The sequence below is a fragment of the Andrographis paniculata genome, unplaced genomic scaffold (assembly GCF_009805555.1).
Source record: "Andrographis paniculata isolate CXL003 unplaced genomic scaffold, ASM980555v1 Contig98END, whole genome shotgun sequence".
NCBI lineage: Eukaryota > Viridiplantae > Streptophyta > Magnoliopsida > Lamiales > Acanthaceae > Andrographis > Andrographis paniculata.
In genome coordinates this window covers 1,336,636-1,352,540 of record NW_026137637.1, presented here as the reverse complement: position 1 = coordinate 1,352,540, position 15,905 = coordinate 1,336,636, and the positions used below count along the sequence as shown (strand labels likewise).

General features: G+C 28.3%; 1 protein-coding gene across 1 annotated transcript; it reads right to left on the bottom strand.

Moving 5' to 3' along the window:
- Positions 1-7,688: 7,688 nt before the first annotated feature.
- Positions 7,689-12,187, bottom strand: LOC127243963 (MDIS1-interacting receptor like kinase 1-like). Its single transcript, XM_051264224.1, has 2 exons — positions 9,471-12,187; positions 7,689-8,265 (listed from the first exon to the last, which is right to left on the bottom strand). The coding sequence occupies exons 1-2, from the start codon at positions 12,115-12,117 to the stop codon at positions 7,868-7,870; spliced, it is 3,045 nt and encodes a 1,014-aa protein (XP_051120181.1). The 5' UTR covers positions 12,118-12,187; the 3' UTR covers positions 7,689-7,867.
- Positions 12,188-15,905: the final 3,718 nt, after the last annotated feature.

Here is a 15,905-nt window from a genome sequence, read left to right as displayed (position 1 = left end):
AATAAGAGTAATAATTAAACACTGATTTGTTGACTTTGCCAAAATTGGTAATTGAATAAATTTAGGGACGGACTAAAAAGAAAAGTGAGAATAAATTTGGCGGTCGAATGAAGTATAATACATTATATAATTATACTTCTTCCGTCTCATAACAAAGTATCCATTTTTCTATTTTAGTCCGTCCAATAACAAAGTTTTTTAGTAACTGTACTATCTACCTAACATTACAAATATCCTTACAACTTATAATATATTACACAAATTTCATTACCTTTATGTCACACATATTAATAAGGTTATTTTAGTCATTTATACTTTATTTCTACTACATCCAAATATAATATTAATATTTATAAAACTACGTGCAAAAAGCAAATGGATATTTAGTTATGGGACAGAGGAAGTACGTCGAACAATATATTTTGATTTCAGCGCAATAAACAAATTATAAAACATATTACACCATATAATCCGCACATCTTTCTATATAGCCCAACATATATTATACTCCCTCCGTCCCAAAACTATAGTCTGAGTTGTGTTTGGCACAAAATTTAAGAAATATTAATATTATATTGGTAGTGGATAAAAAGTATGGGTAAAAAAAAATTTTGCCCTTGTGAGTATTAGTGTAAAAAGTAGTGGCAATTGTGTAATAATAATGAAAAAATAATATTAGTTTTATAGTGATATGGTTATTTATGAAAATGAGACTAATGTTTTCGGACGGACAAATGATAAATAAAAAAAAGTATTATATCAAATATTATGATAAAATACTAATTGTTTCAGGTTAATGTCCTGTCAAACACTTGCAAGAAACTGAGCCTTGTTGCAAGGCTGCTTCTTGTAATGATTTTTTCTTCTTAAATTCATAGGATAAAAGAAAAAGGAATGGGGTAAAGTTGAGAGTAAAAAATGTAAATGAATGAGTGACATTATTAATCAAAATAACCTAGGGGTGTTTGGTTTTTTTAAATTGATTTTGTAATTTACAAATAATAATAATAATAAAAATAAAAAGAAAAAATGAGAACAAAATTGATGATAAAAAGAGTAATATATTTTGGGCAAATAAATGATATTTTTTCTATCAATTATATATATATATACATATACATATATATTCCTATTTTATCTATTCGCAGAAAGTATGAAGTTTTTATTTATAGTAAAAATATTTTTACATACTCTTTAATTTATATTTTTTAATTTCACATTTATTTATAATTATATCACTACTATTTATTAGAGCGGACAAAAACTGACTCGATACGATTCGACACGAAATAATTGAATTTGGGTCAAAGATTTCAACCCAATTATGTATGCAGGTTTACACGAACCCGACATGACAATCCGATTATAATATATTAATATTGATTGATATATTTATTATATAGGTAAAATAATCATAATTTAATAATTTTCTCATAAATTAATCTAAACTAAGTTCAATTTTAAATAATTCAACATAATTTATGCTCAAACCAATAAAAACTAACATAATACGACAACATAACAAAAAATTATTTAATTTGAATCAAGAAATTCGACTTAATTATGTAAACGGGTCAATACGAGTCAACCCGAACCTGACACGATAATAAACGGGTCAACACGAACCCAACATTATCATAAACGGATCGGGTTATGATTGAGTAATTTAACTCATTTAAAATATTCAACCCGACACGAATCGACTCATTGTCAGCTCTACTATTTATAGAGTACTATAATTTATCTATTATTTTTCTTTCACTTCACATCTACCAAAACTTTTTCATAAGACTATCACTCGAGGTTACAATAAGCTTCTTTCCGATTATTAATCTGGTTTGTTCTTTGAGTATTTCAAATTAAAATCAATACTATTTAATTAACACGATTTTCAATAAAAATATATTATTTATTTTTATAAAATATCATATCAAAATACTATTAACAAAATTCAAATTAGCATCTCATTTTTAATTAATTCCAAACCACAAAAAAACATAACCGATAATATTCTCTTCGTTTGTTAGATATTTGTACATTTGTTTTTTATATGTAAATTTTAATATAATGTTTTCTCCCGTATTCATTTACTTTTTGTGTATTGATCTTTGAATATTAATTATTATATCAAAACATATTACAAATTAAGGAAAAATTGCAATAGTATTTATATTAGTGCCTTATAATACTAATATAATGATATTTACACAAAAGATTATACACATATAAGAATATTTTTAATGTTAAATACAATTACGCAAATAGTAAATGAATATCTTGTTATGGGACGGAAGGAATATATAAAATATAAGAATAATATATATAAATAATAATAATAATAATAATAATAATAATAAAAACTCATACATTTTTTGTAAGGATTTTATTTTTTTTAAAAAAAAGAAATAAAGAAACTTTGAAAAGTAAAATTATTAAAATAGCTAGAAAACGTATATATTAATTTCAAACAGATTAAAACAACAAAATAAATATCTTGATTTCCATAAAATATATATATATATATATATATATATACTTATCTTAAATTCAAAATGGTATTCAATTCATTCGAGCATATATTATATGGAGGAATGTAATAGTTATTACATAATGGTGTAAAATGTGTACACAATAATAATAATAATAATAATAGTAATAATAATAATAGGAAGATGAATTATGTATAAACTTTATTTATAATTTCATACAATTTTTTTTTTTTTTTTTATGACGTGGGAATCCGTCGCCACTACTCGAAATAATTTCATACAATTTTAACTAATACACACATGGCAAATGACCCAATAATTATGTAAATTGGATAAAATAATGTGGGAAAATAATTATATTTTGAGTTTGATTTCAATTTTTTAAATTATGAAATTATTGTGATTATTCATATATATATATTCATGAAATATTAGGTCCAAATTACTTTTTAAATCGAAAAAAATAAAACTAAACTAAAAATTATGAAAATGTAAATTATGAGTTTTGCTCATATATTAATTTATTTAATTTGTAAAAGTACGTGTATAAACTCTAGTTAAAAATAATATTGGAAGGGAACAAACAGAACCGCTCCGTACTATTTTGGGGACCGTACAAAAATAAAAAAACAATAGACCTTCTAAAATTAAAAAAATATATTTTTAAAAATTTAATTTTAAATCATAAATGTAATAATTTATTAAAAGTTATAACATATTTTACAAATAATAAAGTTACAATATTAAAGAGTAAGCGTAAGAATAAAAAAAATTGCTAATTTAATTATTGTTACTTGAAAAATCTTATTTATCGAACATTTTTTAAAATAAATTTATCAATCAAATCTTCATTGTATCAACATATAAGTCATAGCCATAAATATTACATTTATCACCATTTTAAGTTTATTTTCAAAATTTATACAACAAGACTTTAAACTTAAATCATCCGATAAATGCAATTTTTCGAAAGAAAATAAAAAACCAAACATATTTTTATATTACACATATTGTTCAAATCTTTAAAAAAAAAACAATTGCTTGATCAAAATACAATTTTTTATTTTTTTATTTCATAACAATATATTGTGTAATTTTAGCATATTTAAAATATTTATTTTTATATATGAAGTTATTATTTATTAATATATATATATTAATGGACCCCCCACAAATTAGAAATTGTAATTTTTTTTATTTTTTTGCTAAATAATTTATTTGTAATTTTAATATATATTATTAATTTACTATAATATTATATGTATATTTATAGATATATATATATATTAACATAAATATATACTCCTTATCTATATATATAAAATTGCATTAGTAAATTTATTTTACAAATTTGTAAATTGTGCATCTACAATCAACATATTTGGTAATTAAAAAATAAAAAATAAAAAATAAAAAAGTTTAACACTATTTTTTATTATTGAACAATATAATTAAATTATTAAAATTAGTTATCATTTTATATGTTATGGATCAATATTTCATAATATTCAACATATTTTATAACTACAAACAGCCCATACATATATAAATATAATTTATTATCTATTTAAATTATGAAATAACAAATTATGTTTCACTTTTATGGAAAAAAAAAAAAGAAAAAAAGCAATGAATATGTTTTTTTTGAAAAAATTAACCTAAAAAAATTAATATATTATTACATGTATTTATTGTTTTTATATTATTTATATAATTTTAAAAAACATCTCACGTATAAATTTAACATATTTAATTAAGAATAAATATATATATATATATATATATATTAAAAAATAAAAATGAACAAGATGGTAGCTGCCTTTATCTTAACTCCAAACTATTTTTATATTCAATCAAATTAGTGAATCAATTGTCAAGTTTGATATTGGTTAAGGAGAGATTATATATATAATATAATATAATATAATATAATAATATAGTAATTAGAGTGGTTAATTAATTAATTAATTATAAGTAGCAGTTGAGGATTATATGTATAGATATTGTCACCATTAACTGATAGGACAGCTTGTTTGCATTAGTATTTTATTAAAATGAATCTTTTTTTGTTTTCAATATATATATATATATACTCCTTCAGTCCCGGTGCAACGTTACTGTTTATTTTTTGCACGTAAATTTTTAATATTAGTATTATAATAGGTCGTAGTAAAAAAGACAAAAATGCTCCTGTTAGTATTGTATAATATAAAAGTAATGACATTTATATAATATAGTGTAAGGTGGAATGATATTTATTATGTTAGGTAGGTAGTAGAATTACTAAATTAGAAAATGGTAACATTGTTTTGGGACGGACAAAAATGAAAAATGGAAACCTTTCAATGGGACGGAGAGAGTATATTACTCCATCCGTCCCAAAAGTATACTCTTATTGTGTTGAACACCAGATTTAAGAAATATTTATATTATACCGGTAGTTGGTAAAAAGTAAGGATAAATGACTTTTTTGCCCCTGTGAGTATATTAATGTAAAAAGTAGTGGCAATTGTGTAATAATAATGAAAAAATAAGAATAAATTTATGGTGATATGGTTATTTATGAAAATTAGATTATTGTTTTAGGACGGACAAAAATAGTAAACAAGACTATTGTATTGGGACGGAGAGAGGACATGAGAGGGTTATGATGGTGATTTGTCAAATATGTAAACAATACACATTAGTATTATACACAACATATGTTATGTATAATAAAGGTATGTGTTATTTTTTTAATAATAACAAATGTGTTGTATTCAAGTATGTCATGTGCTAAAATCAATTGTTGTGTGTGTTGGATGAGACTATAGCATATGTTGTATTTGTATTATATTAACATATAATGTGTTGTCTGTAGTAATACTGTGTGTTGTCTGTAGTAATATTATGTGTTGTTGAGACTATAGCATGTGCGTTTTGTTCATGTATTTTATTTTTATTATATTAACATATACAGTATGTTGTTTGTAATAATATAATACTCCATCCGTCTCAATATGATAGTCTTGTTTACCATTTTTGTCCGTCCCAAAACAATGGTTTTATTTCCATAAATAACTATATCACCATAAAACTACCCATACTTTTTCATTTTTATTACACAATTGTCACTACTTTTTACACTAGTACACTCACAAGAGCAAAAATGTCTTTTATCTATACTTTTTACCAACTACCAATAAAATATCAATATTTTTTAAATCCCATGTTTAACCCAATTAAGACTTTAGTTATGGAATGAAGAGAGTATATAATATTATTGATACCCTAAACCCTAAATCCTAAAGTCCAGATTTCTTGTTATAGAATAATAGCTTCGGTATTATATTCCCTCCGTTCCAAAAGAGTTTTTTATTTTTCTATTTTCGTCCGTCCTAAAACAATTGTCTTGTTTCCTTATTTAGTAACTGTGGTCCCCACTTTATAATAAAATTATTCTTATTTTTTCCAAACTACCCATAATTATTACTTATTTTCAATTAAATACTATTATTACTTAATTCTCGTGCCAACTTCCAACAAGACACTTCTTCTGGGACGGAGAGAGTAATATTTTTGTACATATTAAAGATAGCTCATAATCTACCAAATACTAATATGCATCTTTATATGGCGCTTGGTATGGAAGAACTTTATGCAACAACTTTTATTAGGACGAAAAATGAGAGTAGATAATATAATTGAAGAAAAAATGAATTCAGGAGAGAATTAAAATTAATTATTTTGTTTGGATGAATCGATCAAGAATAAATAATTAATCGGACAATAAAAAATTCTAACGAGTGAGAATTTATAAAATAAAAAAAAAATTATCTTTTGTAATTTTTTTGTTTAAATAATAAAGTAGATATGATGTTTCGTAAGATCAAACTCTAGTATAATTTTTTAAAAATAATACAAAAATTAAATATTTGAATAATAAATTAAATGTGATATTTTATAAAATTGAAATAATATAATTTAATAAATATAAAAATTAAATAATACAAAAAATTAAAAAATATAAATAAATATATATGCTAGACAAATGAAATTAGAGAATGAAAAATGGTTTATTTCTCAACTCTCAATTCTAACAAAAGAAATGAGACAATTTTCATTTATATTGTCTCATTTATCTCTACCAAACACATCCTAAAATGACATAATTGGACAGGTGGATATATATATATATATATATATTGCTATTTAGATATATTATTATCTAGATAATCTATATATGTGGTAATTTGGGCCGGTTCGATTTTTGTGTTGGGCCGGCCCAATCCAATTTTGAAATGGTGTTGGATAGGCTTAATTTGATTTCAAATATCCAAAAATTCAAGTCCAAACAAGTCCCAATTTGAAACCTTTTTTAAAAAAATAAAATAAAATATATTGTTATAGTTTAGTGAAAATTTGTTTGAAGCTTTTAATTATATTTTGTTCAATTTTTTTAATGAAAAATAAATTATATTGATTTAAATAAATATAATTAGAATAGATTATATTTTTATTAATAATCATACTTAAAAAATAAAAATAAAAAAACTTATTGATAGTCTTCCTTCTACACCAATTATATATATAGGTATAAATAACCAAAAGTTTAGGTGCCTTGTTTTATCAAAATTTACCAAATTTCTATTATTAATAAAAATAAATAAAAAAAAAAGCATTTCCAAAAATAAATATATTATGCTCCTTTGAGATGAGACCGATTGGAGTATTATTCTTTAATCTACTAAAAAAAAAATATTCGATTGACACAGAAAAATATATAAGATCAATGATACATTTCATTTCTATTCAAATCAAAATATGAAACAAGAAAACTTTACACATATCCAATAAAATGAACTACCGACTATTTGAAGAAGAAACCTTCTAACTTGTCTCGTAGGTGATGCTTCGGTAGTACGAAGATGAATTCATGACCGTAAAATCATATTTCTTTTGTCTCTTGATAATCTATTCATTTTTTCATTTTGATCAGTTCCTTAATATTCTATCGATTTCCTTTTTTTATTTTAGTAATTGTGCTATCTACTTGACATTACAAATACTCTTTCAATTTACAATATATTACGCATATGTCATTACATTTATATCATACAATATAAGGTTAGTTCAGTCTTTTACTTTTATTTTTACTATATCCCAATATAATACTAATATTTTTAAAATTCCGTGGAAAAAGTAAATAGATAGATAGAGTATATTCAAATTTCTGATATCTTCAAATCTTACTTACTACACATATTCACCTAATATGACTTGTCTTGTCAGACCAATTTACTTCAGATTCTCACATCAATAAAAAAATTTAAAAAAAATACAACTTTTAATACACAGTGTATATATATATATGCATATGTATATGTAATTATATAAATCTAAAGAAGGCCTATAACAGGTGAATGTGCAAATATGAGTCTCTCCTTATTTGCACCATATCCCCAACTCTCACAAACACTCTTTCTCCGGGGCTTCGCCTCGCCGAGCATCATCACGACATCCCTCATCGACGGCCTATCCTTCGGGAGCTTCGCCGTGCAAAGAAGCGCGATCTTCACGACGAGAAGCATCTCCTCGTGCACGTGCTCGCATTGTCCTGCAACGTCAGGATCGAGAAAAACGGCCTTGTTCCCCTTTTTCCGAACCCACTCGACTATGTCGATCGATTCCCCAAATGACGCATCCAAAGGCGCCTTTCCGGTGAGAAGCTCCAGAAGCACCACTCCGTAACTGTATATGTCGCTTTTCTCGTCTACCTTCAATGTGTAGCCGTACTCTACGGGCCAAAAAAGTATATTGAATTATATATTATTTGTTGCAATTTATTTGTTATTATTTTTATTTTGAGATGTTTTAAAATATTGATGTGTTTTTTTGTTTTATATTAAATTTTTTCTTTTATTTTTATTGATACAATTTGTAAAAGGCTTTAGTTTATATGTTAGATATGCAAATTTAATTCAGTGCACGCTGAATTAAATCTAAAATTTAATTAAATAAGAGCAATTGTGTCAATTTATGTATTTTTTATAAATCAACTGTGAATGTTGAATTATTAATTTCAGCATGCTATCTAAATTGTTTATTAAAATCATCGAAAATAAATAATAAAGACTAAATAGTAAAAAGAAGCCTAAATATATCACTTAAAACAACAAAAAAAATTGAGAAGAATATGAATTATTTTATTTTATTTTATTTTATTTTTTTATACGAGGCTATATAATAGATATACCTTTTAAGTTTGACATTATTTATTAATAATAATTTTTAAAAAATATCTTATAAAATATTTATATCAAGTATTTTATTATTTTCAAAATGTTTCAAAATCTTAAAACTGTCAAAACTCTTATATAAACAAAACCTAAATATTTGGATAAGAAAACAATTTTTAAGAAAATAATTTTTTACAATTATTGTTTAAGAGAGAAAAAAGTGGATTTTTATGTGTATGAAATGTTAATTTATATAATAGTAGGAGAATTCCATTTTTATTTTTCATTAAAACTTCGTAATAACTATAATACTATTCTAAAATCAAATAATTTCTGTAAAAGTAAAATTTCTTCTTTAAACAAGAGTTTCAAATCTTTTATAAAAAAATATTACAAAATTATCTTGTGTGGTATATTATATGTATAAAAAAATCTTTAATATGATACTACCCTTACTCCGTTACATTTATCATTCTACTTAACATTAAAAATATATTAGTTATATAATTTTTTTACAAATATTTTTCTATTAGTATTATAAAACACTAATAGAGATATTTTTATCATTTTTTCTTGATTCGTACTACGTTTTGATATAATGGTTAATATTCAAATACCAATACGCAAAAAGTAAATGTGTTCCTTAGAGCCGGATGAATGTAATATTTTTCAAGAATATTACGATAAAAAATGATTTTATAACTTTTTAGAAAATGATAAAAATATCTATATAAACAGAACTTAAGACGACGGTAAAATTTACCTGGCGCAATGTATCCGTACGATCCGGCTACCATCGAGACGGTCTCGTTCTTGTGTAGCATCGGCCTCGCAAGGCCGAAATCGGCAAGCCTCGCCTCAAAGTCGCCGTCCAACAAAATATTATTCGACTTCACGTCGCGGTGGATCACCGGCGGTCGACAATCGTGGTGAAGGTACGCGAGACCTTGTGCCACGCCGAGTGCAACATTGTACCTCGACACCCAATCGACGAGTATCTTCCCGGCTTGCTTCCCGTGCAACGCCGTGCCTAAACTCCCGTTAGGCATGTACTCGTACAACATCATAATATCCGTCTCGTTGTAAAGATACCCCAAAAGCCTTACGATATTCCGATGCCTTAACTTCCCTAAAAGGTTTACTTCGGTGAAAAGATTGTCGCCGCCCGATCTCCACAACTTCTTCACGGCGACCGCGCCGTGAGGCGGCGGGACTTCGACCCGGTACACGATTCCCGTCCCACCGACGCCTATCACGTTTACGTCTGTTAGGCAAGGGAGCACGTCGGACGCCTTGAAGCTCGTTCTTTGGAATCCGACGAGCCGCCACGGCCACTCAGAGTTTTGCTTCTTGAACAAATCGGTGAGCGCATTTCCGCATAAGTACCACTTTTTGTACGCTTGTAATCCTGCGAGAGCGATGATCACGAGCGATAAAATGACCGATACCCCTACGACGAGCCCTCTTACTACGTTTTTTACTTGGGCTTTTCTCGACCTGGATGCCCTGAATAGATCCCGCGGACACGGCGGGAGTATCGCTCCACCGCATAGGCCGGGATTTCCGACGAGATCGTTCACGTTGATCGTTGATAATATCCCGTTGCTCGGGACCCGACCGTAAAGCTTATTGTACGATACGTTTAGCGTTTCGAGGGCAGGGGAGCTTCCGAAGTTCTCGGGTATCCTCCCGACGAGGGAGTTGTTCGAAAGGTCGAGAACCGATAGAGTCGGCATTGTGGCTAAGGCCGTCGGGATTTCTCCGATGAAACGATTGCTTCTGAGGTTTAAAGTCACCATTCTTGCGCAAGAAGCGATACTCCGAGGGATTCTCCCGGAGAAACCGTTGTTCGAGAGATCGACGACAGACAACGATGGGCAATTTTGGAATTGATCCGGAACGTTTCCGCAAAGTTTGTTAGAAGACACGATGAATGTCTGAAGACTCGGTATCGAAAGAATGTTCGCCGGTAACGACGACTCCAAGTTGTTCCCGGAAATATCGATAAACGAGAGCGACATCGAGAGGGCGAAATCTTGCGGTATTTCGCCGCTTATATTGTTATCGGCTAATTCGAGCCTTTGCAACAACGGTAAAGCTCCGAATCCGTACGGTATCGCACCCGAAAGATCGTTGTTTTGGACCCTAACCCGAACAAGAGACAAGCAGCTCGACAAGGTGATCGGAATCCCGCCGGAGAACGAGTTATTAAACAAGATGAGCTTAGTTAAATTACCCGAATCGCACAAACCCGGCGGGATTGCACCCGTAAGATAATTCGACGAGACGTCAAGCCATCGAAGGGGCGAGTTCTTACCGAGGTTCGCCGGTAAATCCCCAGTCAAAGAGTTCTTCCATAGCTCGACGACCTCGAGCTTCGTCAAATCGCCGAGCCCTGCCGGAATCCGACCGGTCAAGTTATTACACATTAGATTCAACAACTGCAGATCCTTCAGCTCCGCTACCTCGTCTGGTATCCGTCCCGTAAACATATTATCCGACAAATCGAGATAAACTAACGACGTCATATTCCCGACTTCCATCGGAATTTCTCCGCCGAAGTTGTTCTGATAAAGGTATACTATCGTCAGCCTCTTCAGCTTACCGAACTCCGTCGGAATCCGACCACTTAACGTCCCGACCGCTAAGTCGAGGTACCGAAGATTCGATAGGTTACCGAATTCCCGAGGAATCGAACCGTCGAATTCATTGTATCCGAGAATCATCGTCTCTAACGCCGACATCTCCCCGAGCTCCGGCGGGAGTTTTCCAGTGAGATTATTCCCCGACAGGCCGAGAAACTTCAATTTTTTCAAGTTCCGGAAAGTTCCGGGGATCGATCCCTGGAAAAAACTTCCCCGGAAGTCGAGGCTTTCGAGGGCGGCCGCCAGGCCGAGGTCCGCCGGAATATCGCCCTGGAAATTGTTGCTCGAAGCGTTGATGCTAATCAGGCCGGAGAATTTTCCGGCGCCTGCCGGGAAAGTTCCGGCGAAGTTGTTCTGGCTGACGTCGATCGTCTTCAATGACGTCAGATTCGACAGCGATCGTGGAAGCTCCGACGATAGGCCGTTGCCGGAGAGGTTGAGATGCGAAAGGCCGATCAAATCTCCGATCCTTTCCGACACATTTCCGGTGAGATTCATGTTCGACAGGTCCAACGTTTCGATGCCGCCGGCGCCGCCGCAGACGATGCCGGTCCAGTTGCAATACGGCGGCGCCGGCGCCGGCGTTCTTGCAGCATTGTTGTCGGAAACATTCCAGTTGCTGAGATGATCGAAGGGATCGATCAAATTAGATTTGATATCCAAAAGGGCTGAGATTTCTGTTCCAAAATTGTCCCCAACTGCAAAAAGAAAAAGAAAACTAATCCAACAGTGGATAGAAATGAAGTCTTGAAGAACAGTCGCCATTTTGGATCAAAATTCTTTCACCATTAGAGAGGCTGTCGGAGCATTACAGTGAAGGGGTTTCGATCGAAGAAGTCGATTATATGATGAATTGAATGATTAGAGAAAGTGGGTTTATCATTGTCAGAATCATTATTTGTTGTGGGACCCGTCTTTTATTCGTCCATGTGTGTGGATTCGTATGAATCTAATAATCAATTAATTAATTAGACTGAATAATTAATTTAATTTAATTTAATTAATTAATTGAGTTCGTGAAGTTTTGGGATTCGGACAAAGAATGTGTTTCTTTCTTTTTATTTTATTTTTATTATTATTATTTTTTTTTTTATTTTTTTAAGTTGTAATGATTTTTGATGATCAGTTTTTGTCAACTGAAATGAGTTGAGTTAAGTTAACTATTGATTTTAATTTTAGTTGTACTGTGGCAATGAATGAATGAATGGTATGATAGAGATGCTTTTCGCAAGAAGAGCACATGGTGTGTTGCTGAGGCCTGTGGGCGTTCCGGTATGGGTGGTGGTCCCGGGAGCTCCTCTGGACCCCACGCTTTTCGGAGCGTGGTTTGGACTGGTTTGTTATGGCGGCTGTTTGATATTAATAGCTAAACTAAATTATATAGCACCTTATATTTTTAGTAAAAATTACACAAAATATTATACTAAATTCGTCCAGGTTGTTTCAAAATAAGATTTTTATTTTCTAATTTAGTAATTGTACTACATACAATAAATACCCTTCTAACTTATACTATATTATACAAATGTCGTTACTTTTATATTACACAATATTAATAGGGGCATTTTCGTCTTTTCCACTACAACTCATAATACTAATATTCAAAAATCTACGTGTAAAAAGTAAACAACAACATTGCGCCAGGACGAAGGGAGTATATTTTATTTATTGTGTGAAACTCTTTTGTGTTAATATAAAGTTTGCAAGAAATATTCTCTTTTATAGTTTTTTTTTTAGATAAATTGTTATCTAATTTTTATAAAAATCATACAAATAAATGATTATTCAATTATTTATTTATTTATTTACTTTATTAAAAAAAATATTTAAAATATTTTATTTTATTTATACAAAACTTGCGTAATTTAGGTCTTTATTTAGAATCATACAAACTTTACATTAAATAGTATTTTTATTAAAAATACAAAAAGTGTTATATAATTTACGTATATTAATACAATGGGAGTATTATTTAATATTATGACCGTTGCTGGGGTCCCTGGAGCTTCTGGAAATTCTTCAGCCGTGTTGGTTTATAGATGTGAGAATTGGCTTGGGTTTTAAATAAAATAATATTTTTAATACTTCTTCGATTTGTGTTAAAAGTTTACATTTATCTTTTGCGTTATTATATTTAATATTAAAAATATTATTATATTTGTATAAATTTGTATACAAATATCATTATATTTATATTATAAGATATTAATAAAAATATTTTTGTCTTATTTACTCAATTTATACTATATTTTGATATAATAATTAATATTCAAAGAGCAACACGCAAAAAGTAAATGTAAATCTTTAAGGTAGACGGATGGAGTATATATTAATATGATATTATAAAATATATTCCTTTGTTTCGCTGCAATGTTGTTATTGATTTTTTGCATATTGATGTTTAAATATTAGTTATTATATCAATACGTAGTACAAATTAAGAAAAAATGACAAAAATATATTTATTAGTCTCTTATAATACAAATACAATGACATTTGTAGAATAAATTATTCAAATATAATAATATATTTAATGTCAAATGTAATAACACAAAAACTAAATGACAACTTTGCAGCTACACGAATGGAGTATATAAATTTTACCATAATATTACACAATAAATATTTAATTTGAAGGTTTTTTTCACCCAAATATTTTTTTAAAAAATACAATTTGGTGTGTTTACATGAAGAATTTTGGATTTTGATTTTACTATTTCAAAATAAAAATATCCAAAAATATCAAATCAAACAATTATTTTTCATTTATTATATTATATTAAAATTTAATTTTACATTCAAAATATCAAATCAATACATTTTTATATCACATCAAATAACTATTTCAATTCAAAATTTTACTATTCAAAATCAAAGCTTCGCAATGGATTTGTTCATAACGCTGCGTTCGTTTATTGGAATTTTTCAAAAATTTACTACTCCCTCCGTCCCAAACACCCTGCAACATTTCATTTTTGGTATGTCCCAAACACCCTGCAACATTTCTAAAATATAAAATAATTAATTATACTTAATCTCTACCTCACACTTTATCCACTCACATCATCCAAATAAAAAAATAAAATATATATTTTTCTCTCCATCACATCACCTAATTTCTAAATTATCATACCTAATACTACCCACCTAAAAACCAGTGCCAAAAGCAAATGCTACACCTTGTTTAGGACTGAGGGAGTACTATTTATTTAAAAAAAAAAACATTCTTTAAAATATTAAACTAAATATTTATTTTTTTTTTATAGGATAAATTGATTTTTTTAGCTTCGTAACTGAACTTTTTATCATTTTAGTCACGTAATTGGAGATTATTTTAAAATTATAAGTAAAAAAATTTCGCAATTTAGTCTTTAATGTCTATGTATCACTTCCATGACATGCAGGAGGTGCACAAGGACGGGTGGCAGGCGTTCGACGAGGAGATGACAGTGGCATCGGAGAAGGAGAGAGCCGCATTGGAGAAGCTGCTACAGATCACAATAACTTCGTGCTATTAGGATTTTTAGCACTAAGGCAGTTTGCTATGCGAATTGTGTAAAATAAGTGGACCGAGTAAATGTGATTGTGGATAAAAATAAATAGGAACATAGAGTGGAGAGTGGGCCGACAAATAAATGCGTTGAAAAATTCAGCTATATTTTATCTATAGGACCTTTTTTGCATTTTAATTATATTTGAACTTAAATTTATTTATAGATAAATAAATTTAATTAAAAATTAATACATAATACACTAATTTTTCCTAAAAATAATGCTATTAAAAAAAAGGTATATATATATATTTTTAGTTTAGATTGAATATAAATTATATATTCAAGTTTCATTAATTTTAAATAGATTGAATAATAAAAAGAATATATTTTATCTGTCAAATCATTTATCCGTAGATTGGACAAAGTATCAATTAAATCTATTCATTTATTTATTTATTATTAATGTTATTGTTTATAACAGATATATTAATTATTATAATAAAATAAGTAATTATTATTGATATATAAATCAAACATAATCATATAATATTATTCTTTTTTAATTTAAATTTTTGATTATATGAAATATATATTTTTTATTTTGTAATACTTTTTATATAATTGTTTTAATTTCAAATAAATAATTATATCATATATTCATAAATTTTATTTATTTTAACTTAAGTTGAGATTGATTTTGTAATAATTTATACTATTAGACCCTCGGAATTCTTTTTTGTGATTTTTTTAGACAATTCAAACGTCGAAATATTTTTGTGACTAATTTCGACACAATTCAAGATCTCAAAATTATTTTTTTGTAATGAATTTTGAGACAACATATATTTACAGAGTTTTTTCATAATTCATTTCGAGACAATACATACTCTCGAAATTTTTTGGCGAAATTATCTCGAGACAATTGAAAATCTCGAGGTACTTTTTTGGGACTTATTTCGAAATAATTCACAGTCTCATATTTTTTGTAACTTACTTGGAGACATTTCAAACTCTCATAGTATTTTTGTGAATTATTTCAACACAATTCATACTCACAAT